We start from the raw sequence: 22,381 nt of genomic DNA, 5'->3' as shown, positions 1-22,381 counted from the left end.
GATCTTGCAGCAATATACTTGGAAATTCAATGCTGGAGCCTGGAGATGGTGTGGCATTGAATTTCTGGACAAAATACCAGCGGTGGTCAGCAAAACACCAATTGTTGCCAGCAACTGGGCTCTTTATGAAACGGAAAAAAAACCACCATGTCCTCATTTTTAATTTGGGTTACCAATTTGATGATCCTTAATCTTCTATCAGTACATTCTTGAACTACATAAACACTGCAGGCTGCTTATGAACCTACCCATGGTCTTCCAAGCCACAATCCTGCAGACTAACAATAAGCCAATCCTTGGGTTTTTGCTATCTCATTTTGCCAATTATAAGCTGTGACTCAAGGATCCTGGCTCTCTTATCCACCCCATATGTTTCTTAGCCACTAATTTACTAAGCAGCAGGTCTTCTGTACTTGTGAAAACAGAAGAAAATATGCTCCATGTGGATTTCTCTCCACATCATGAAATGTGAGACAGGGCCCTCTTAACACATAACCTCACAAGCTGATATTAAAATTAGACCATCTATGCAGTTCAGCTATAGTCGTTCATTCATCGATGTTTGTTTGTACAAGATCTGTTCAAAAAGTTCCAGGACTGATTTAATAAAAATGTATTAAACCATCTTACAACTTATTTAATTGGGACCCCTTCCAAGTACTCCCCTTCCCTACGTATACACTTTTCCCAACGTTGTTCCCACTTCTGGGAACAGTCCTTAAATGCATCTTCAGGAATCGCCAAAAGTTGCTGCATTGAATTTTGCTTTATGACTTCAATGGTGTTGAATCACTTTCCTTTCAGCGTGGATTTAAGTTTGGTAAACAAGAAGTCAGCAGGGACCAAGTCATGAGAGTTAGGTGGCTGGGAAAGAACTGTCATCACATTTTTACACAAAATTCATGAATTTTGATGCATTCGAAACATCTTCCATGACTTATGACATGTTCCCCATAAACCACTTTCAACATTTTCTAAGTTTCCGTAGCGGTCTTACCCAACTAAAAACGTTTCTCTTTAAAGACACCTATACATTCTGACTTTTTTCATTTCAATCAGAGCCCAAACAATTTCCACGCAGTCGGCATTACCGATTTAAATGCTTCTTTTGAAGCAACTCCTACCTTACCCTAGTGTGTTAAGCCCTTCCCTCCCTTTTATGATTTTTCTTTCTCATTGTATTTAATCTCTCAGCCTTCCCCTCTTATTCCTTTTTGTACCTGTAAGTCTACATGTTTTGTCGACACCTCTATTTTTATTTTCTACTTTTCTTTTATTTTAATTTTGTAAAACGTTTAGGTATGTTTTGATAAACGGTATATCAAAGACTTGGAAACTTGGAATTTAAAACAGAACTTCACACTGCAGCGCTGATCATTGAGGTCGCACATGATGAAAAAATAGCCAATCACGAACACACACTTTCACGAAAACTGCTGTAGCTCGGAGATGAAAACAGATATCAACCAATGGAAAAAGGAGGTTATTCGTGAGGTTTCAAGCTACTCAACACCACCTAGTGCAGTGATCTCAAAGTCCCTCCTTGAGGGCCGCAATCCAGTCGGGTTTTCAGGATTTCCCCATGCATTGAAAGCAGTGCATGTGCATAGATCTCATGCATATACATTGGGGAAATCCTGAAAACCCGACTGGATTGCAGCCCTCAAGGAGAGCCTTTGAGACCCCTGACCTACTGCATCTCAAAAGAACTTCCCGTTGGCACGCTATTCAAACTGTCCTGGAACTTTCTGAACAAACTATTTTCTGAGACATCAACCAATCGATGGTGTAGCGAGGGTGAGTGGCGCCTGGGGCAGTAGCACCCCACCCCCGCTCCTTTCCAACTTCCCATGTCGCACATACGCCCACTTCCCTTCCCTCTTTAATTTTCCCAGCGTGAGCAGCATCATGAATTTGCTGCCAGCATCATGTCGGCTCTCCCTCCAATAACACTTCCTAGGCATGGGATCTGGAAGTGATGGCAGTGAGAGCCAACACTGATGCAGGCAGCAAGTTCATGATATTGATTGCAACGGGAAAAATTAAAGAGGTACAAGAGAAGGGAAAGGATGCCCATGGCAGTAGGTCAGGAAGGAGCGGGGGGAGGGGGGGCAGAGAAGAGGACAGATGCCGGTGCCCCCTCCAAAACTGTACTCGGGGCAGACTGCCCCCCCAGCCCCCTCTTACCACACCACTGCAGCCAATGCATGTTTTAGGCATGTAAGGCCTCCCACCCATGGAATCGAGGGTGAAATACTCACATGGATTAAAAACTGGTTGGCGGATAGGAAACAGAGAGTGGGGTAAATGGACAAGACTCAGACTGGAAAAGTGTCATGAGTGAAGTGCCGCAGGCTTCGGTGCTTGGACCAGTGCTCTTCAACATATTTATAAATGACCTGGAAATTGGTACGACGAGCGAGGTGATTAAATTTGCAGACAATACAAAGTTATTTAGAGTAGTGAAGACGCATGAGGATTGCTAAGACCTGCAATGTGACATAAACACACTCGAGAAATGGGACTCGACATGACAAATGAGGTTTAATGTGGATAAGTGTAAGGTAATGCATGTTGGTAACAAAAAACTTATACACGATGTCCGGTGCAGTACTTGGAGAGACCCCCCCCAGGAAAGAGACTTGGGAGTACTGGTCGACAAGTCAATGAAGCTGTCTGCGCAATATGCGGTGGTGGCAAAAAGGGCTAACAGAATGCTAGGAATAATTAAGAAGGGCATCACGAACAGATTGGAGAAGGTTATCATGCCGCTGTGCTGGGCCACGATATGCCCCCACCTGGAATACTGCGTCCCCCAGCACTAGTCACTGTACATGACGAAGGACACGGTACTACTCAAGAGGGTCCAGAGAAGAGCGACTAAAATGGTTAAGGGACTGGAGGAGTTGCCGTACAGTGAGAGATTAGAGAAACTGGGCCTCTTCTCCCTTGGAAAGAGGAGATTGAGAGGGGACATGATCGAAACATTCAAGATAACAAAGGGAATGGACTTAGTAGATAAAGACAGGTTGTTCACCCTCTCCAAGGTAGAGAGAACAAGAGGGCACTCTCTAAAGTTAAAAGGGGATAGATTACATACAAACGTAAGGAAGTTCTTCTTCACCCAGAGAGTGGTAGAAAACTGGAACGCTCTTCCGCAGGCTGTCATAGGGGAAAACACCCTCCAGGGATTCAAGACAAAGTTAGACAAGTTCCTGTTGAACGAGAATGTACGCAGGTAAGACTAGACTCAGGGCACTGGTGGGCACTAGTCTTTGACCTAAGGCCGCCATGTGAGCAGACTGCTGGGCACGATGGACCACTATTCAGACCCAGCAGCGGCAATTCTTATGTTCTTATGTTCTATTAGTCTATAAACACTAAGACTTATTCATTGGAAGGATAATAGTAGGGTACCTGTACATGTTATTCTATGGTGGCAATAGATTGGTTTATTTAGAAAATGAGAAGATATTAGAGGAAAAGGGCCTACTGGTACTTAAATATAAAGGCATGCGGGAGTTGTTGAATCATTATATGTTGATTGACACTTTAGAGGTTTTATGGTTTTCTTATTGAATTGTGTTTTATAAATTTTATTCAGTTGATTTTGTACTTTGGCTTTTGAATTAATTAATAAAAGTAGACCCAATCGATAGATGCATTTAGTCCATAAGGTTGTAATGAGTTAAGATTGAAAATCCAACATTGTTCCCGCCGCAGAAGCCTCAGCTTTCTATTCCCACCTCGTTGGTTTTCATCAATGTGATCTATGACAAAGCATCTTAAATCATCAAATGCATGATTGTGCTGGACACAGTGCGACACCATAGGGGCATTTGTTAGACCTCTAATGATGGCAATTCGATATTCATTCACTCTTAAATGAAATTGTCTAGATGTTTGTCCTATGTAAAATTTCTTACAGGGACAAACAAAGCAATAAACTACAAAATCTGTGTCACAGGTGGTTTTATATTTGAGTGTATATTTTGTCCCGTCCACAGGATTCACAAATTCCTTAATGGATAAAGTGACATGGCATGTTTTACATCTGCCACAAGCAAAATGTTCTCCAATCTCTATATCTTTTGTAGTTTGATCAAGTAAAACAGGGCATAACTTTTCTTTTAGATTTTGATTTCGGTTATAAGCTGCTTGTAATCGTTTATTTTGAAATGCTGGAATTAGAGTGATCATGTGCCAGTATTTTGTTAGAATCTTAGAAACTTTGTCTGTGTCACCCCCATATTTCAAAGTACACAAGGTGGGAATAGAAAGCTGAGGCTTCCGCGGTGGGAACAAAGTTGGATTTTCAATCTTAACTCAGTACAACCTTATGGACTAAATGCATCTATCAATTGGGTATACTTTTATTAATTCACTAGTCTTATAGCCCGTTAAATTAATGGGTGCTAGAATATATGTGTGTGTGTCTCTCTTTATTTCTTTCTCTCTCTCTCTCTCTCTCTCCTTAGCCGCTTGCTTTCTTTCTGTCTTTCTTTTTCCTTGGCTGTCCATCAGCACTCCTTGCCTGCTCCCCCTGTCCATTCTCCCTTCCTTTTACTTCCCCTGTGTCCACCACCACCCCTTCACAGTTCTCTTTATGCAGCAGCAGCCCTTCTCCCTTTGTTTTACCTCTCCCCCTGTCCATCAGCACTTTCCTTCTCCCCCTGTCCAACATTAGGCCTCCGTTCCTTTTTCTTCACCCCCCTCTTTCCTTCTCCCCCTGTTCAGCAGTAGGCGTCCCTTCCTTTTTCTCCCCCCCTCCTCCTTCTTATCCCTATGATACACTTACCTTGCTCTGCCCCTGATCAGAGGCTCCCGACAGCTGCCCAGTTGCACCCATTGGAAAAGTTCCCTCTGCGGCATCCCGCACCACTCCTGACGTGACTCCCGCTGTCTTTCTTTCTGTCTGTCTCTGTCCTTGGCCCCCTTTGTCTTTCTGTATATCTCCCTGCCCCTGTGTCTTTATTCTTTTCTTTCTGTCTCCCTTCCTCCCTCTGTCTGTCCGAAGCAGCATTCCCTCCCCCTCCATTTCCCTCCCCCACACCAGTTCCCTGTGCACCTACCCCTGTGTCTTTCTTCTTGCCTTTCTGTCTCCCTTCCTCTCTCTCTCTGTGTGTGCAAAGCAGCATTCCCTCCCCCTTCCATTTCCCTCCCCCCACACCAGTTCCCTGTGCAGCAGCATTAGCGTTTCCTCTACCCCTTTTCCCTTCCCACAGTCGCGACTACAAACGCGGGCCCGAGTCCTTTGCCGCCCCCCCTTCCCTTCCCGCGGGCCCGACTACACATGGCGATTCAAACAGCATGTGCATCAGTCTTCACACGCTGCTTCGGGTCCTTCTACTGCCCTGATTTACTCTGGCACGTCCGGAGCAAATCAGGGCAGTAGAAGGGCCCGAAGCAGCGTGTGAAGACTGATGCACACGCTGCTTAAATCGCCAGTCGGGCCCGCTGTAAGGGAAGAGGGGAGGCGGCAAATGACTCTGGTCCCAGGCAGTGGAAAGTCGCTGGGCTCCTCGCTGGGTGCGTTGAGTGGTCGCGATCCCTCTCCTCCCAGACCCCCCCCCCCGGAGGAACGGAGATCGAGTTGCCGCCATTTTGAAGATCGTTCTGCCCTGCTCCTTGCCTTAGTATATTTTTAATTTGAAAGACACGGTGGCGGCGGCTCCTCTCAAGATCCCCGACTGCATTGGACTTCCAACGCAGGTGGGGATCCTGAGAGGAGCCGCTGCCTCGTCTTTCAACTTAAAAATATAGTAAGGCAAGGAGCAGGGCAGACCAAAGAACAGCAGAGTCTGGTGCAGTTCAAGAGAGGAGCCGGTAGCATGCAGAGTGAGAGGGGGTGAGGAAGGCCGCCGCAGCTGTGTAAGTTTTATTTTTTAATTTGAAAGCCGCCGCAGCAGGGGCCGCGCATGCGCACTCGTGTTTTCGCGACGGATCAGGGAACACGACTTTTGAGTGCGCATGCGCGGCCTAGCATTTTATTATATTAGATTAACTTATCAGTTTTTTGAATACATCTATTTGCATGTACTGTGAAAGCAAACAGCTTTCACAGTACATGCAAATAGATGTATTCAAAAAACTATATAGTATATAGTATTGCTTTAAGTACAACAGTTTCAGTTTTCCACTTCTGGTCCTTTAATGAAATTTGATCTGAGTGAGCTGGTCACAGTTAGCAATGACATGACCAGCTCTCACTACACTATTTTAAAGAACTCTGGGGCGCCATTTTACCTTACCCCGCAGACTCTATGTGCATGACAATATATACACAAAGATAAGAGATGCTAAAAATTAGAAAATTCAAATCTAAGAAAAACATGTGTCATCACTCATATAGGACGTTTCTTACCTCTGAAGTGTATCAGTGACATCTGTGCATTTTATCTGCATGAATTCACATAAATAAAATAGAGAGGCCTCACAACTGTTCTTATAACCCAAACATCTGCTATTTATTTGTTTGGATTTAGCTCATATTTTTTTCAGTACTAGCTCAAAGCAAGTTGCATTCAGGTACAATATCCCTGTCCCAGAGGGCTTACAATCTAAGGAGCTATTTTACTAAATTGTGGCAAAATTTGGTTCAGTGTATTTTAATATGGAACTTTCCTACATGCTAAGTCCAGATTAATGTGGCACTTTTTAGGGTTTTATCTTTTTTATTTTTTGTAGGTCATGCACTAATGTTCGCATTAGCATCAATCTAGACTCCTAACTGTAGGCGTCTTTTATAGAATCAAGGCCTAAGTGCTCCCAAATTAACCTTACATTATCCGGTTTGTATGAAACTACAAGCAGTCTCCGGCTTATGAACATTCAACTTATGTCAGACTCATAGCTACAAACGAGGATCCTGCATCTCCCTTCCATGTCCCAATGTGTTTACAAGTTTATTAAAAATTTGATATTCCCCTTATCGAAATACTAAGCTGAGTACAAGTAAATTTACATTAAAAAGTAAAATCTGGGGGACACGAACGATATAATATACTGGTACACTAGGAAAGAGGGATAGAACTACATAGCCTATAGAAAAGAGAGACAATAAAGGGAAGAACAATTGGAAGGGACCCTTCTATAAGTAATAATCATAATAAAGGGAAGAAAAAGTAGATGTGAGTAAAGATCAAAAGCATCTTTAAAATAAAAATGTTTTAAATTTTGTTTAAAATGGTTCCAAAGATGATTCTTCTCTTAGATCTGCAGGCATAGCATTCCAGAGCTGTAACGGAAAAGATTGATGGTCAATGCATGCTAACTGGTGTATGTAAAAGGTGTTGGGCATTAGATCTCGGGATTCTAGCCTGGGTATAGGGGACCAAAAGTCTGTTTAAGAATTCAGGAAGATTTGTAGTGTGTTTTTTAAATGTCAGTAGAATTTTATATGTAATTCTGTGTGCTACTGGGAGCCAATGAGCATTTATTAAAAGTGGAGTAACATGATCAATTTTTTTTTTGCATTCTCAATGATCTTTATAGCATTGTTCTGGATAATGTGCCCCTCTTCCTCTCTTCTATGTCCCAACGTGCCCCTCTTCCACCCTTTCCAAGTTCGTGACTCCCTCCTGCAGGTGTTTATCTTTTCTGGCTGGCTCCCTCTTCCTCCTTTCTTCTAGCTGCACTTGTTTCTTTTCACAAAGCAGTGGGCAGCAGCTCCTACACATGGTCTGCAGCTGACCCGGAAGCCTTCCCTCCGACGTCAGCTGGCTCCTCCCCAATCAGGGCCTTAGGCACATCAGCCTATCAAAAATTCTGGTTGGCCCAGGTACCTAAGGCCCCTCCTATGGGCGGGGCTTTAGGCACCTGGGCCAATCACGCCTTCGGCCCCTCCCCAGTGCATGCCATAATGCACTGGGAAGGGGTAGGTCCATCTCATTCTGATGAAGGCCGGCCTGCCAGACAGACAGAAGACCCAGCCAACTGTCCATCTTTAAAGTTAGGGGGGGTCCGGGGAGTGGGTTACAGGTTAGAGGGAGGTCTGGGGATGGTGGGGGTCACGCTATCTATGGGGTGGGGCATTTCTAGCAGGAGGGATTGGGAACCTTCCTGCCGGCGATCTACAGGGGGGATGGGGGGTATTCTGGGCAGGAGGGTTTGGGCATCCCTCCTGCTGCATTCGTTCAGGGCAGGTGGGAGGATTGGTGACTGCAGCTGCGGCCACTAAACTTATCATAGCAGGGAAATCCCTTGCCGCGATAAAGCTTAGTGGCCGCGTCTACAACAACTCAATTCTCTAACCAGTGTCTGTAACATGGACATCGGTTAGAGAATCTGGTTTACTTTAGGCGGTCTTAGGCCCAGTTCTATATAGGACGCCCATCAGATTCTGAGACCGGGCGTCCTATACAGAATCCGCGCCTTAGGGAGTAATTTTATGTATTTGTTTTATATACCTAGGGTTATTATATTTTGGGCTGCAAAACCCTGGACACATGGCCCCACCCTGTTCTATCTCCAGCCCCACCCCATTCCATCCCAGCCCTGTCCCATTCTGCCTCCAGGCCCATCCCCACCCCCACAAAGCCTCCTCTCTTCTTCCCTGATGAGCTCCAGCCACATCTGGAGGGCTTGGAGCATGTGCAGATGTGTGTGACATCATCCACGCATGCTCAGAGGCCCTCCAGATGTGGCCGGAGCATGGCGGGGCTTCCAAAATCTAGACAAACTGCCACATTTTGGAAAGTCCCTCAGGGCACCTGGACAGGCCTCTAAAAAGAAGACATGTCTGGGTTTTCCTGGACATCTGGAAACCCTATCTATACCATCTGCGAGTTATCAAAGTGGAATAAATTCAGAAGGTAGATTTCTGTGCCTGGAGGGCTCACAGTTGCGTTTGCAGCCGAGGTAATGGAGAGTTAAGTGATTTGCACAAGATCACAAGGAACTATGGTAGGATTTGAACTAGGCTCTCTGGGTCTTGCCTGCTGTTCCAACCATTAGGCCACTCTTCCCCTCCTTGTCATCTGTATGACCACAAATATACATATGTAACGTTATAAAATGCTGACTGCCATAGAACATACATGTTTACATGATAGCATGTACCTTGCCAAAAGGCATTACAGGACAGAGTTTGGGTGGAGCATGGGTAGAGTTTGCAAATAGACAGGCAGATATAAAATATGCTAATTTAGATGTATGCATAAATAATCCAGGCAGCGATATTAGCACCTGCCCTCAACCACATGGAAATGCCTGCCCCTGCAGTGTACCGTATTTTCACGCAGATAACGCGCACCCGTGTAAAACGCGCACACGGGTATAGCGCGCAGAAACCACGATTTTATGTACAAAAACTTTTGTATAACGCGCTCACGGGTATACCGCGCATGCAGCCCGACTGTCCTTTCGCCCGCCCCGACTCTCCTCTGCCCACCCCGACTCTCCTTTCGCCCTCCCCGACTCTCCGTGCGCTGTCCCGACTCTCCGTTCACCCTCCCTGACTTTCCGTGCACTGCCCCGACTCTCCGTGCACTGTCCCGACTCTCCGTTCACCCTCCCTGACTTTCCGTGCGCTGTCCCGACTCTCCGTTCCTGTCCCCCTTGAAGTCCTGTCCCCCCTTGAAGGTCTGCCTGTCCCCCTTGAAGGTCTGTCCCCATCCTGAAAGCCTGATGCCCCCCCCGACGTCCGATACATCCCCCCCCCGGCAGGACCACTCGCACCCCCACCCCGAAGGACCGCCGACTCCCCGACAATATCGGGCCAGAAGGGAGCCCAAACCCTCCTGGCCACGGCGACCCCCTACCCCCACCCCGCACTACATTACGGGCAGGAGGGATCCCAGGCCCTCCTGCCCTCGACGCAAACCCCCCTCCCTCCAACGACCGCCCCCCCCCAAGAACCTCCGACCGCCCCCCCAGCCAACCCGTGACCCCCCTGGCCGACCCCCACGACACCCCCACCCCCCTTCCCCGTACCTTTGGTAGTTGGCCGGACAGACGGGAGCCAAACCCGCCTGTCCGGCAGGCAGCCAACGACGGAATGAGGCTGGATTGGCCCATCCGTCCCAAAGCTCCGCCTACTGGTGGGGCCTAAGGCGCGTGGGCCAATCAGAATAGGCCCTGGAGCCTTAGGTCCCACCTGGGGGCGCGGCCTGAGGCACATGGTCGGGTTGTATACCGCGCTCACGCGTATAACGCGCGAGGGGTATGCGCGGTAGGTTAAAACGCGTATAACGCGCGCGTTATATGCGTGAAAATACGGTAGATGCAATTTCTGCTGCTCCTGTTAGCGTTTTATAAAGATGCATAGTTGCCTATGTGTCTCACTAAAAAGTGAGATGTGGGCAACCTGCAGCCTGCCACTAAATTGTATACAGCCCATGAAGCTATGGGAAGTATATAGAAAAAAGTCATTAGCCAGAGTTTTGGCAATTTTCAACACTGTATTTCAAAATATTTTCAGAATAGCCACTCTAGCAGCTTCTTTCCATCATCTTTACTTATTTATTTATTGCGTCTTTACTTATTTATTTATCACAGGTGGCCTATGGAGCTCTGTGCATTTCTGATTCCAACATTATCTAAGGTTTCAGCCTGTTAGGGATTCATGCAGCCTTCTGCAAAAAAAGGTTCCTCTCCCCTGCCCTAAATATATGCCTATTTGCCCTGTTAAACTAGTTTTTTTGGTAAGAAAATTACCCCTCAATGATATCCTTGTCTCTTATGGACATTACAAATACACTTCTTCCTCCGTATTCGCGGTGATTGGGAATGATCAGACCCGCGAATACGGAAAAACCGCGAATAACTTTCTCATATGCTATTCATGGTTTTATGTTAAAAATCCATCGAGAATATGATAAAACCATGAGAAAGTTAAAAAAGTTGGGGCGGAGGCCAGAAACATTGACGGTCTGAAGCAGCCAGAGGACGGATTGCGCTTGCAAAATGTCTAAAAGGTGCCATAATTTGGGGGAAGGAGCCAGCATGCTAAAAATTGTGAATAATCGAAGGCGCAATTGCTGAAACCGCGAATACAGAGGGAGAAGTGTACTCAGTCATATGTCTGAAAAGTAGAGATGTTTATACTGATGTCATAAATAGACTCCTTTATGAGCAGATGAAATCAATTTAGAACCAGAAACAAGTTTTCTTCCCTTCTATTTAATGTATCCCATTGGAATTAACTGCAGAACATTTTACCTAAGCACATAAAATTAAATAATTCCTTTCACCCAGACACTTTCCCCTACTTTCAATCTAGCACTTTCCACAGAACAAAATTAGTTTGTCTGTATCACGATTTCAAATAAAAAGGAAGATGCAAACGAAACCTGTCATTTTGCATGGGAATTAGACCAATTTAATTTTTTTAAAAGGCTCTTTTTATTTTGAAATGAAGTGTACGAGACATTGAATAATACAAATAAATTAACTCATCTTTCATTCAGCCTGCTAATAACTGTATTACTTGCTCCTCTTGAAAATATTAAGATCATCAAGCAGTAAATTATCCTACATCAGTTTCCAGCCTAGGCAGCATATTTCCAAGCCTGGTCAGAGAAGCAGGGAAAGTCTCACCTTTCAGGTTGCACTACACAAATATAGTACGGTATACTCCCCCCAAAGTTCACGGGGGTTGCGTTCCAGGAGCACCCTTGAACTTCAAAAAACCGCAATTATTGGATACGGTTTAGGAGCAGGGATTGGAGGCAGGAGAGGGCTACAAGGGGCGACGGCGGCTGCTCCAAATGCCGATTCGGGCGGTGGCACTTGCGGCTCCGACCCGGGCCAGGATCGCTGGTCAGGCAGAGCAAATCAGAGGGTCTGAAGAGGAGGACAGAATAAAAACCAAATGAATGGGGGCATGAACTGTGAACCACAACTTCGTGGGGGTTTACTGTATATCAAACACATTACCCTTTCCCATACCCTAACCCTTGCACAGGTAAACAACCACCTAACCAAAGGTGGGGTCTGAGTGCAGCAACTAAAAGGCTTCTTCAGCTGACTACCATAGTTTTCCAAATATTCTTTCAATGTTTCTCACACTACAAAGCTCCCACAATGCAACACAGGGTGCCCACAAAAACACTTCTTGATTTAAATGGTTACAAAACCAAAATTTATTGGAATATTCTTTCACATTTGAGGCTACAGTTTCATCAGCTCATAAGTTTCAAATGGTCTCTGTTGATTACCTTAGAATCTTATTGTAAACCACAATGAATCCTTGTTAAAATTTGTGGGGTATAAGAAGCTATATGGTATAGGCTGTAAGGTCTGCTTCAATTGCAGCTTATAAGGGTGTAAGTGCAAGTGATTGTGTAAGATCTTGCTAACTGTGCCTTATGCGCCGCTCTGCAGGGAGAAAGGCAGCCGTCCAGCACCAACCACGCCAGTTTAAAAAAAGGTACCAGGGGGATGTGGGCATCGGGCTGCAGGCTTCGGGCTTCCCAGCACCAGGCGCACCTACATGTAGAGGAGGAAAACCAAGAAAAAAATTCTGAACCAAAATTTTTTTTCTTGATTTTTCCTTCTCTACAAGTGGGTGCGTCTTATGGTCTGGTGCGTCTTATAGATCGAAAAATACGGTACTTCAACTGAAATTATGAAGTTGACAGAGAAAGGAAACTAGAACTTTCAGGGATGCATGTAAATAGATTATATTTAGTTGAAATGGTCAACCTCCTTAAGAGGTATGTAAAAAAGTGTATAGTGTATTTAGCTGCAATAGTAAACCTAGTATTACATGTGTACATACATAGGACAACTGATTTGGTGTAAACATGTGCATATACTGATTATGGCATAATAATGGCGGTATTAACTCAGTAACACTACCACAGAGCTCCATGTATTTCAGTATAGAGCCATCTATTGTAACAGCTCACAACTCCTTATGGTAACATCTCTACAGCTCATGTATCATAACACCTTCACAGAAGCTCATGTAGACCGCTCTGAATTGACTCCCCAGTTGTTAGTAGTGGTATAGCTCTCAATAGTCATAATCATAATCATACAGGAGACCATTTTTATTCTTGCTGCTTCACCGGTTCTCCGGGTTTCTAGAGCTGATATAGAACTTTCAAGATAACTGAGTATATTAACCGAAGCAGACTATTACCAGGGATCTACAAAACAAAGCTTTCAATACCATTTCACTTAAACTGTATTTCTGACAATTTTATCAGGCGAATGATTATTCTTGCAAAATGTTTCTGTCAGTGTTCATATACAGTACCACCTTTTGTGCAAAGCAATCAAAGCGATGTACGAAAATAAACTCTCTTAGAAAACTGAAAAGGAATGCCACTATCTGAAAGAAAAGACATAGGAAAAAAAAGGCATAGAAAAGGGGTCAGGAGGATAAAGTTGCGCCTCAGCTAGTACTCATAGCAGGGATCTCAAAGTCCCTCCTTGTGGGCTGCAATCCAGTCGGGTTTTCAGGATTTCCCCAATGAATATGCATTGAAAGCAGTGCATGCACATAGATCTCATGCATATTCATTGGGGAAATCCTGAAAACCTGACTGGATTGCAGCCCTCAAGGAGGGACTTTGAGGCCCCTGACTCATAGGGACCCTTTTATTAAAGCTTGGTGTGTGCTTACAGACATTAATGGGGGTTAAGTGGCACATTACCTATATGTACACAATAGGATTGTTACTTGCACAACATTTAGCATAAATTAAGCTTTAGTGAAGGCGCCCCAGAGTTCCAGAAGCTTGGGTAAAAAGATGGGTCTTGAAGTCAGTCTTAAATTTCACATAAGGCTCTTTTTGAAGGGTAGAAAGAACATTCCAAGCACAATGCCTGGCCCATGAAACAAAGGGAAGACAGAGATAACAGTTCTGTGCATAGTGAACTGATCAGAGTTGGAGCATGAAGTATGACAAAGACACTAAGTAGGATGCTTATGACTTGCAAATATTCCAAAATCAACACTATCAAAGGAAACTCAAGAATGCATGACCATCACTCTTTGGAATGTTCCTAGATCTGGTAGATACTTTCTAACTACACTGAACAACTCTCCACAAAAAAACACTACAGCACTAAAACAAGATCACATGGCTTGAGAAGTGCATTTCAGTCTAATGCCAAGAGCCAAACAAGCAGTTCCTGACAGAAGGTAATCACCTCTTTTCTGAAGACGAATCCAGGTGCTTATATCAAAGTGACCTTCTATTTATACAGCATGGCCAATACATGCTATTAAAGAAAGTGCCTACGGAATTGTGCACGCAACAGGACAAAGATCTGCCAAGCAAGGAGGAACAAAGAAGCCAAGATGAAACATAAGATTAAAAAAAAAGACAGAGAGAATGCGTTATGTGACCTTGAAGAAAACAGACAATATAAGTCTCCTAAGGCATAAGAGAGACAGAATGAGACTGAATGATTTATTCACTCAGTGCATGGGGACCACATGAGACACCCACCTCACCCAGCTCTAAGTGAGACCATCCACAGAAGAAGAGCTCCCAATTAATCTAGAACGCAGGTTTATCAAAACCAAATGAAAGAACTGACAACATTGTCAAGCCTCTGTGAATGAGGGGCATAGGCCAACATGTGCTCATGAAATCAGAATGTAAGCAGGCAGCACACTGCTAGATTCTGCTTTGAAAATGATGCACCAAAAAAGACTATAAAAACTGCTACCACATGCTCACATCTTTGTCCTTAAGCAAAATACAATACAATCCAGTGTCTTCTATACTGCAATTCTCTAAAAGGAATCTACGCGGTTTATGAATCGAGTGGTTCAGGTCATGTCACAAGCCATAAGAATCAGTTCTCATAGCTTGTTACCCCAACCCCACGAAGGATTCACTTCCACAGGACATAAGAATTGTCCTACCGGGAAGAACAAAGATCCATCGAGCCCAGCATTCTTTTTCTAACAGTGAACAATCCAGGTCACAAATACCTGGCAGCATCCCAAAAAAGTAATCAAATTCCATGCTGTTCACCCGCAGCAGCTTCAAAAAGGTCTACCTTAAAAACGGTTTATGGACTATTTCAGATCCATTTGGTAGCATTTTAATATCAGGCGTTTTATTTATACTGCACTTTGGTTTTCATTTCTGGGAAGCAATGAACAGATTTCTCGCTCTGCGCCAGATTTAGGGTACTGCCATGTCACCCCCTTTATTACAAAAAGCTCATTGGTTGCCTGTCTTACAGCGGATCACTTACAAAATTGCACTTTTGACTTTTAACATCAAACATCAAACTCCTGCATTCCTAGATAGATTATTAATTCTGTATGACCTTCCTAGATCTTTAAGATCTGCCTCACAACATTCCCTCAACAACGTTCCTTCCTTAAAGATAATTGGTCCTCGTCGTACTCTCATTTTTTCAGTCACTGCCCCACAAATCTGGAATTCTCTCCCCCTGTTCCTCAGAGCCGAACAAAACTTGCATAAATTTAAAAGTAGCCTAAAATGCTTGCTTTTTAAAGATGCTTTTAACTGATTTTACCTCCGTACACACCTATCTTCATATTAATTAAATCATTTCCCTTCCCTATTGTAATTTCCTTATTTGTTTTCTTTTTTAAAAAAATGGTAGCTCTCCTACATTTCCCCCAATGTTTTCATGCTACCAGTATGTTTGTAATGTTTGTTCATGTTTATTATTTAAGATGTTTGTTCCCCAGCTATTTTTTTAAAATTATTATGTACAACACTTGTACCTTTGGATAAGAGTTTAATCAAAATTTAAATAAATTATGAACAAACTGTGCACTAATATCGTTAACGTGTTATTAGTCAACAAACCGCCTTCCATTAAGGGGGACCTGTGATGAATAGCTTGCGTTAATGCTTGTTTTTCAAAATATCGATGCCATGTGAATTACCTTGTTAATGTTATGTACACTGAACTAGAAAATGATTATTAAAGAATTTCAATGGCAGCCAAGCTTAAACGATACGGAGCCAGGTGCGCTAAAGCATATCATCTTTTTCTGTGCCTATGGGAAAATTATTTTATAAATCAAGCCCTGTAAGCTGGAAACTTGGCCAGTCAGAGGTGACGCTTTAAGATTAATATACTGATATGATACACACACGGTTTGTGTATATATGGCTTTGTATGCAGACATACATACATATGGCATCATACCAACATGGTTATAGACATCCATTTTCAACAGCATTACCGTTCATTTTATCCAAGTATTTCAAATATTCATATGTCACCCATCCACTTCATTTCGGAGCGGATTACAATGAAACGTGCAATAGCTAACAATATAAAACCAAAAGGACGGAAAAAAAAAATGTACAGTTCAATCTCTCAATTTCCTGTATTAAAAGCTCACGTGAACAGCGCCGCCTTGGGCGTTCTCCGGAACACACAATAAGCAAGACGTCTCTCTCAATGCCAAGGGCAAAGAATCAAAACTCGTGAACCAGCCATAGAAAAGGCTGCACTATGGAATCCATGCAGTGGCCTCAAGAAGCTATAAGGATATGGTGTTGACAATGAATGATGCAAATGTGGTGCTTGATATGTATGCAATAAAAAAGGGTAAATGCCAATCCCTGGGGTGTCTTAAATTAACAACGGTATCTTAAATTCAATACAATATACGAAATGTAACCAATGTAAGGGGTGTCGACTTGTCATTATATACGCAGAGGCCTTTTTACTAACGGCTCCTTTTACTAAGCTGCGCTAGCGGTTTTAGCGTGCGCTAGACGCTAATGTCAGCATTGAGCTGGTGTTAGTTCTTGGTGCGTAGCGTGGGGTTAGCGCGCGCAGCAATGCACTGCACGCTAAAAACGCTAGCACACCTTAGTAAAAAGAGCCCTAAGTTGCGCTAGATTCATTTCTAGCATGGCTGTCAAAAAGGACTTTTTCCTATTTATTTCTGGCCATGTGCTAATGTTAGAATAATTTATCTCATTTATTTATTTAGTTAGTCAATTTTCTAGCCCGTCCTCCCAGAAGAGCCCAGAACGGGTTACAATTTTACATATATAGTGAAAGGATAGCAACAAAGTTACAAATTCACACATAGCAGATATATAGAACAACCGAAAGAAAGGAAGAACGGCCATTTAAAATAAATTACTCCGGGCACGCTTACCACCTCCGAAGGGCTCCTGTGTTTGCTGATGACATCAGCACACTAGCTGGTTAATTCATGCATTCATTCATTCTCCGCCCCTGATATGCCTCCTCTGAAAAAGTTTAAAAAAATAAATACCACATACTTAGCCCGCACAGATGTCAAAACGATTGCAGAATGTTTTTGGAACATCCTACATTAGGGGCATATTAGCATCTAACGTAGCTTAGTAAAAGGAGAAAAACCAAGGAGAAAAACTGCAGATGCGATGTGCAAGGTACAAAAGTCTTTATTGGAGAAAATACAATGTAGCATTCCCAAAAATGGTTCCCATATATGAAGACATAGGACCTGACACGGTCTTTGTTTCGGAAAACACTTCTTAGGGCTCCTATGAGAACATAGTAACATAGTAGATGACGGCAGATAAAGACCCGAATGGTCCATCCAGTCTGCCCAACCTGATTCAATTTAATTTTTTTTTTTAATTTTTTTTTCTTCTTAGCTATTTCGGGGCAAGAATCCAAAGCTTTACCCGGAACTGTGCTTGGGTTCCAACTGCCGAAATCTATTAAGACTTACTCCGACCCATCTACACCCTCCCAGCCATTGAAGCCCTCCCCAGCCCATCCTCCACCAAACGGCCATACACAGACACAGACCGTGCAAGTCTGCCCAGTACTGGCCTAGTTCAATATTTAATATTATTTTCTGATTCTAAATAATAAATAAATAAATAAAATGAAATGGAATTACATTAAAAATGTCACTACAGATATATAGGGCTTTAGCGCGCGCAACTTTTCATCACGCGATAACCCCATTGCTGGCCGAAAAACTACCGCCTGCTCAAGAGGAGGCGGTAGTGGCTAGTGGTTTAGTACGCGCTATTATGCACGTTAAACTGCTATCGCGGCTTTGTAAAAGGAGCCCATAGTTTCATTGAGGGTTATGCGAACAAGATTATTATATAACTATTATTTTAGCCCGTTACATTAATGGGTGCTAGCTATCTGTCTTTCTTTCCCCCCACTTCCCTGTACAGCAGCCACAGCAGCATTCCCTCCCCCTCCATGTCCCTGTGCAAGCAGCATTTCTCCCCACCCTACCTCCCTGTACAGCAGCATTTCGATCCCCCCCACTTCCCTATGCAGCAGCATTCCCTCCCCCCACACCACTTCCTTGTGCAGCAGTAGCGTTTCCCTTACCCCCCCCCCTTCCCTTCCCGCGGTCCCGACAAACCTGCTGATTCCAGCAGCATGTGCAGCACCCTACACACGCTGCTTCGGGGCCTTCTACTGCCCTGATTTACTCTGGCACATCCCTGATGACATCATCAGAGACGTGGCAGAGCAAATCAGGGCAGTAGAAGGCCCCGAAGCAGCGTGTGTAGAGTGCTGCACATGCTGCTGGAATCGGCAGTTTTGGAGTCGGGACCGCGAAGAACGTAGCGGCTGGAGTGTTTTTTCGGCGCTTCCCTTCCCGCCCCACGAGGTGTCGCTGAGGCTCCTCTCGATCCCTGCCAGTGTCGGAAGCCTTCTCCGCCGCTGGTGAGAGGAGCCGAATATTGGGGAGAGCAGGGAGTCCAGCGCTGGCAGCCAAACCTGTCGGCGAATGTGGGTAGGTACTGGGAAGAAGGCTGGGGACTCGCGCATGCACACTCCTATGACCACAGACCATGGAAGCACACAATTAAGAGTGTGCATGCGCGGCTAGGGTTTTATTATATAGATTTGACCAATACAAACTACTAAGAGAGGGGATAAGATGGCAATTTCTAAGACAACGAGACAAGCACAAATGTAAAACAGCAAACTGCTAGAACACCTAATGCAAAATCAAGTCCGGATGCAAATACAGGCTAATAATTAAAGTCTAACTCAAAAGGACCCCTTTATTCTTTCACATCCCGTGATCACCCAAAGCAGACTACGTACAAGATCTTAGTGAAGGACAATTTGGAAGATCCATAAAGAAGGCATTAAAGTAGTCAAGGCTTGGCACAATTGAGACTGCTAAATCTGGACTACTGCAATGCCTGCTTTATAGGCCTTCCAGATTCATGGGTCTTTATCATGAGAATAAGTCAAATTAAAGACCTACGATATTACTATCCTTTAGTACAAGATCCTACAGAACGACCCAAAGGAGAAATAGACAAACTTGTTGCCACATCCTTGGCAGCTGTTATCCTCACAAATAAGGAGAGAGATTTTTTGAGAGTCTAAAATCCCATCAGACCAACAATCTATGTAATCCCTAAAATATATAAATTGACCACCAAACCACCAGGCAGACCAATTGTGTCTGCCTGTGGATCAGTTCTAGAACCTCTTTCAATATTTGTGGATCATTTATGAAGAATTTGTCTCTGCATGGTTGGATTTGACATCTCCAGTGCCCCTTTCTTTGTTCTTTTTTATCATGAGAGCAATGGAAGTCACACTCAGATCTCCTATATGATTATTCAGTGCACTAGTAAGTGACCAGTCAGGCCATTTCCAATATTTCCTTGAGCTTACCAGAAAGGCTAAGTCCTGAGCTGAAGGGACATTTTTACATCTCATCTACAGTGAAAGGGATACACTCGCACAACTTTGAAGGCCAGAAAATATCAATTTACAGTGGTACCTTGGAATCTGAACGTCCCAAAACTCGAACGTTTTGGAATCCAAACTTTTTTTTTTTTTAAGTAAATTTTGCCCCATAATCCGAACTCTGCTTTGGAATCCGAACGCCCTGCACATTGAATATGTATGTTTGTGCCTCAAAATCCGAACTCTGCTTTGGAATCCGAACACCCTGCACATTGTATGTGTGTATTTCTGCCCCTAAAATCCAGTGTATTTACTGCTAAATTTGAGTTTGTGGGTCCCAGGAACGGATTAATTCATTTTTCATTATTTTCAATGGGAAAAATTGTCTTGGAACTCTAACGTTTTGGAACTAAAATGGGGTTCTGGAACGGATTAAGTTCGGATTCCAAGGCATCACTATAGTTATATTTGCCTTATACCAAAGCAAATTCAGGGATGTTTATACTTGAATGTTATATATGCATGCCTGATATGATTCTATTTTCAAAACATCTGAGAAAAATTTTAGAACAATAATTTTCAAGACCTTTGGAGTTCAAAACACAGACTTTTCAGCTAAGATGAACATAGTTCATGGTGAATTCCTCCAGAACAAGACAATTTTTTAAATGCAGAAATTACACAGGGAGGCAGCTTATGCACTGGCCCTGGATCTTGAATATTTAAAGGAAACAATTCTGTACTGGTTGATTACACAACAGTTTCTTTGAAACCTGACCCATAAAATATTTTAAATTGATACTTCAATCACAGACTGAAGAAGGAACCCATGTAGTCTCCACGGTTTATGGAGAACATCTCTCCAATGGTCCATAGGCCAGTCCAACAAAAAGTATCACAGAGCCCTGCAAGATATGCTGCTTTTCTCCCTGACCAAACTATGCAAAAGAAATTTGCAAGGAAAGGTAGAGAAACAAGTCATGTGAATTCAAACAACCAATGTAAATAAAGGGGGGGGGGGGGAGTCATAGTATAAATGTGCAGAAATGTTACAAGCAGTGAGAACAAGGGGCAAATCAGGTGCTCACAGCAAGAAATCGATGTGTTGCTGGCTAGAGCCATTTAATCAAACGCTTCATTTCTCACAGAACCTGCAGAAAAGGAAATGTGCTGGGGGTAGAGGGGAGGGGGGGAGGGTCTGGAGTTGCCCTTTGCTCATTCCAGAGACAGAATATACGGTCTGACTTGTTAAGAAAACATATATGTACATGATATATACAGAGGTAGACAGAGAAAGATGCAGATATTATCTTTACATGCAAACTAGATAGACAGCATCGTGTAAGCTGAGCAGTGCTGCCTAAGGAACAATACAGGGAACGAGGCAGGAGAAAGAGACTAAGAATGACTCCAGAGCTGCAGCGGCGCCATCTTCTCTCCCTCCACCCTGCCAGCCCGGCCTCGGCATCTGCCCCTCCAGAGCCGCACGGCATCATCCAAGGGGGGGGGCTCGGTAAAGCCCCGCCGCCAAGGGCACCCGAAGAGGCGGGCCGAGCCCCGTGGCCAGCCTTGGCTTGCACTCCGTCTCCCGGAGCCTGCCATCTCTATCCTGGCGGGCAGCCCACCTCCTCCGTTTAGCCGGCATCAGTGGACCAGGGTCTATCGCCCCGGGCAGCGTCTGTGTCCAGCTGCACGCGCACAACAAGAGCGAGCCAAAGCGCCGCGCGCAATCTCTTGAGCGCCCAGGCTCGCCTGCACAGCCGAACCTCTTCTGGGCAGCACACGGGTCAGATCCGCAGGATATCCACAATGAATATTCAGCAACAGCCATTTGGCCTGAGAACCACAGGGCAGCGAAAAGGGCAACCCGACCTGTTTGCAGCCCTTGAAGACCGGTGTGTGTGTGTGGGGGGGGGGGGGGGAGGTCTGTCAGATAAGCTCAGTGCTCAGCTTTTCCAACATACATCCAAAGCTGAGCCTAAAATTTATGTGCACGGCAACCTCAGTGGCCAGAATAAGCCGTATGTAAGTAACCGCCTTGGTTCTTTGATTGCATTGTGTACAATAACCTGGGTGCCTAAAGGATTTAACAGCTACAGTTCTAGAGCATCCATGATTTATTAACTCATTGCAACAATACAACCATCCGAGCATGGAATATTCTGCATGTAGAATCTCTTGGCTGCACAGCACAAGCGGGACGATCTAGGGTGCCACGGTCATGGGGTGTGCAAAAAGAACTCCCCCACCCCCTTCCTTTTCCTCGCCGTACTCTGGCACGCCACCTCACCCTCATCACTGCCCCCTCTCCTCCTCTTACCTCCAGGGCTGCGGCCGTACAGGCGGCCAGCGCCAACAGTGCCAGCGGCAGCATCTCGGGCTGGATCCGGTGCTCAGGCTACGACTCCGTGCTCCTGGCTTCCTTCCGGCCTCGCAGTGCCTCCAGAACCGAATCGAACCGCACCGCAGTGGACTACAGTAGCAGCAACAGTGCAGCGCAGTGCACGAAAGCGTCCTCTCGTCCGGGCACCGCGCGTCAGCTGATCCAACTCCGCTCCGGCGACCTCCAGCGGGCAAAGGAGGCAGCGCAGCAGAAGCAGCGATTCAGGATTGTTCCCAGCCTCTCGCTGAACCCGAGTGTAACACATCCCTCTGCAGACTGTGTATTGGAGAAGTGGATGAAGCCCTGGACTGTTTCATGTGCCTGACTAGAGGTAGATTTACAAAAAGACAGAGTAGGAAGTGCCTATGGGCAATTAACGTGCTGTCTGAGTCATTTGTTTTAAATCAACAG

At 44.6% G+C, this 22,381-nt stretch overlaps 1 protein-coding gene across 4 annotated transcripts in view; it reads right to left on the bottom strand.

Annotated features, from left to right (window-relative positions):
- The window catches only part of APP (amyloid beta precursor protein), a 338,242-nt gene extending 316,071 nt beyond the window's left edge, over window positions 1-22,171 (bottom strand). For 2 of the 4 annotated variants that reach the window (XM_033941035.1, XM_033941036.1), the window contains exon 1: window positions 21,908-22,158. In XM_033941035.1, coding sequence (XP_033796926.1) covers window positions 21,908-21,961 — 54 coding nt within the window. In that variant the 5' untranslated portion in view covers window positions 21,962-22,158. Of the gene's footprint in view, window positions 1-21,907 lie in introns of all 4 variants that reach the window. The other 2 variants (XM_033941038.1, XM_033941037.1) reach the window with 2 other exon arrangements.
- Between the last annotated feature and the right edge of the window lie 210 nt (window positions 22,172-22,381).

This window comes from Geotrypetes seraphini, chromosome 4 (genome assembly GCF_902459505.1).
Source record: "Geotrypetes seraphini chromosome 4, aGeoSer1.1, whole genome shotgun sequence".
NCBI classification, from domain to species: Eukaryota; Metazoa; Chordata; class Amphibia; order Gymnophiona; family Dermophiidae; genus Geotrypetes; species Geotrypetes seraphini.
Note: the sequence above shows the minus strand (reverse complement) of the source record. Positions and strands in the feature narration are given on the sequence as shown.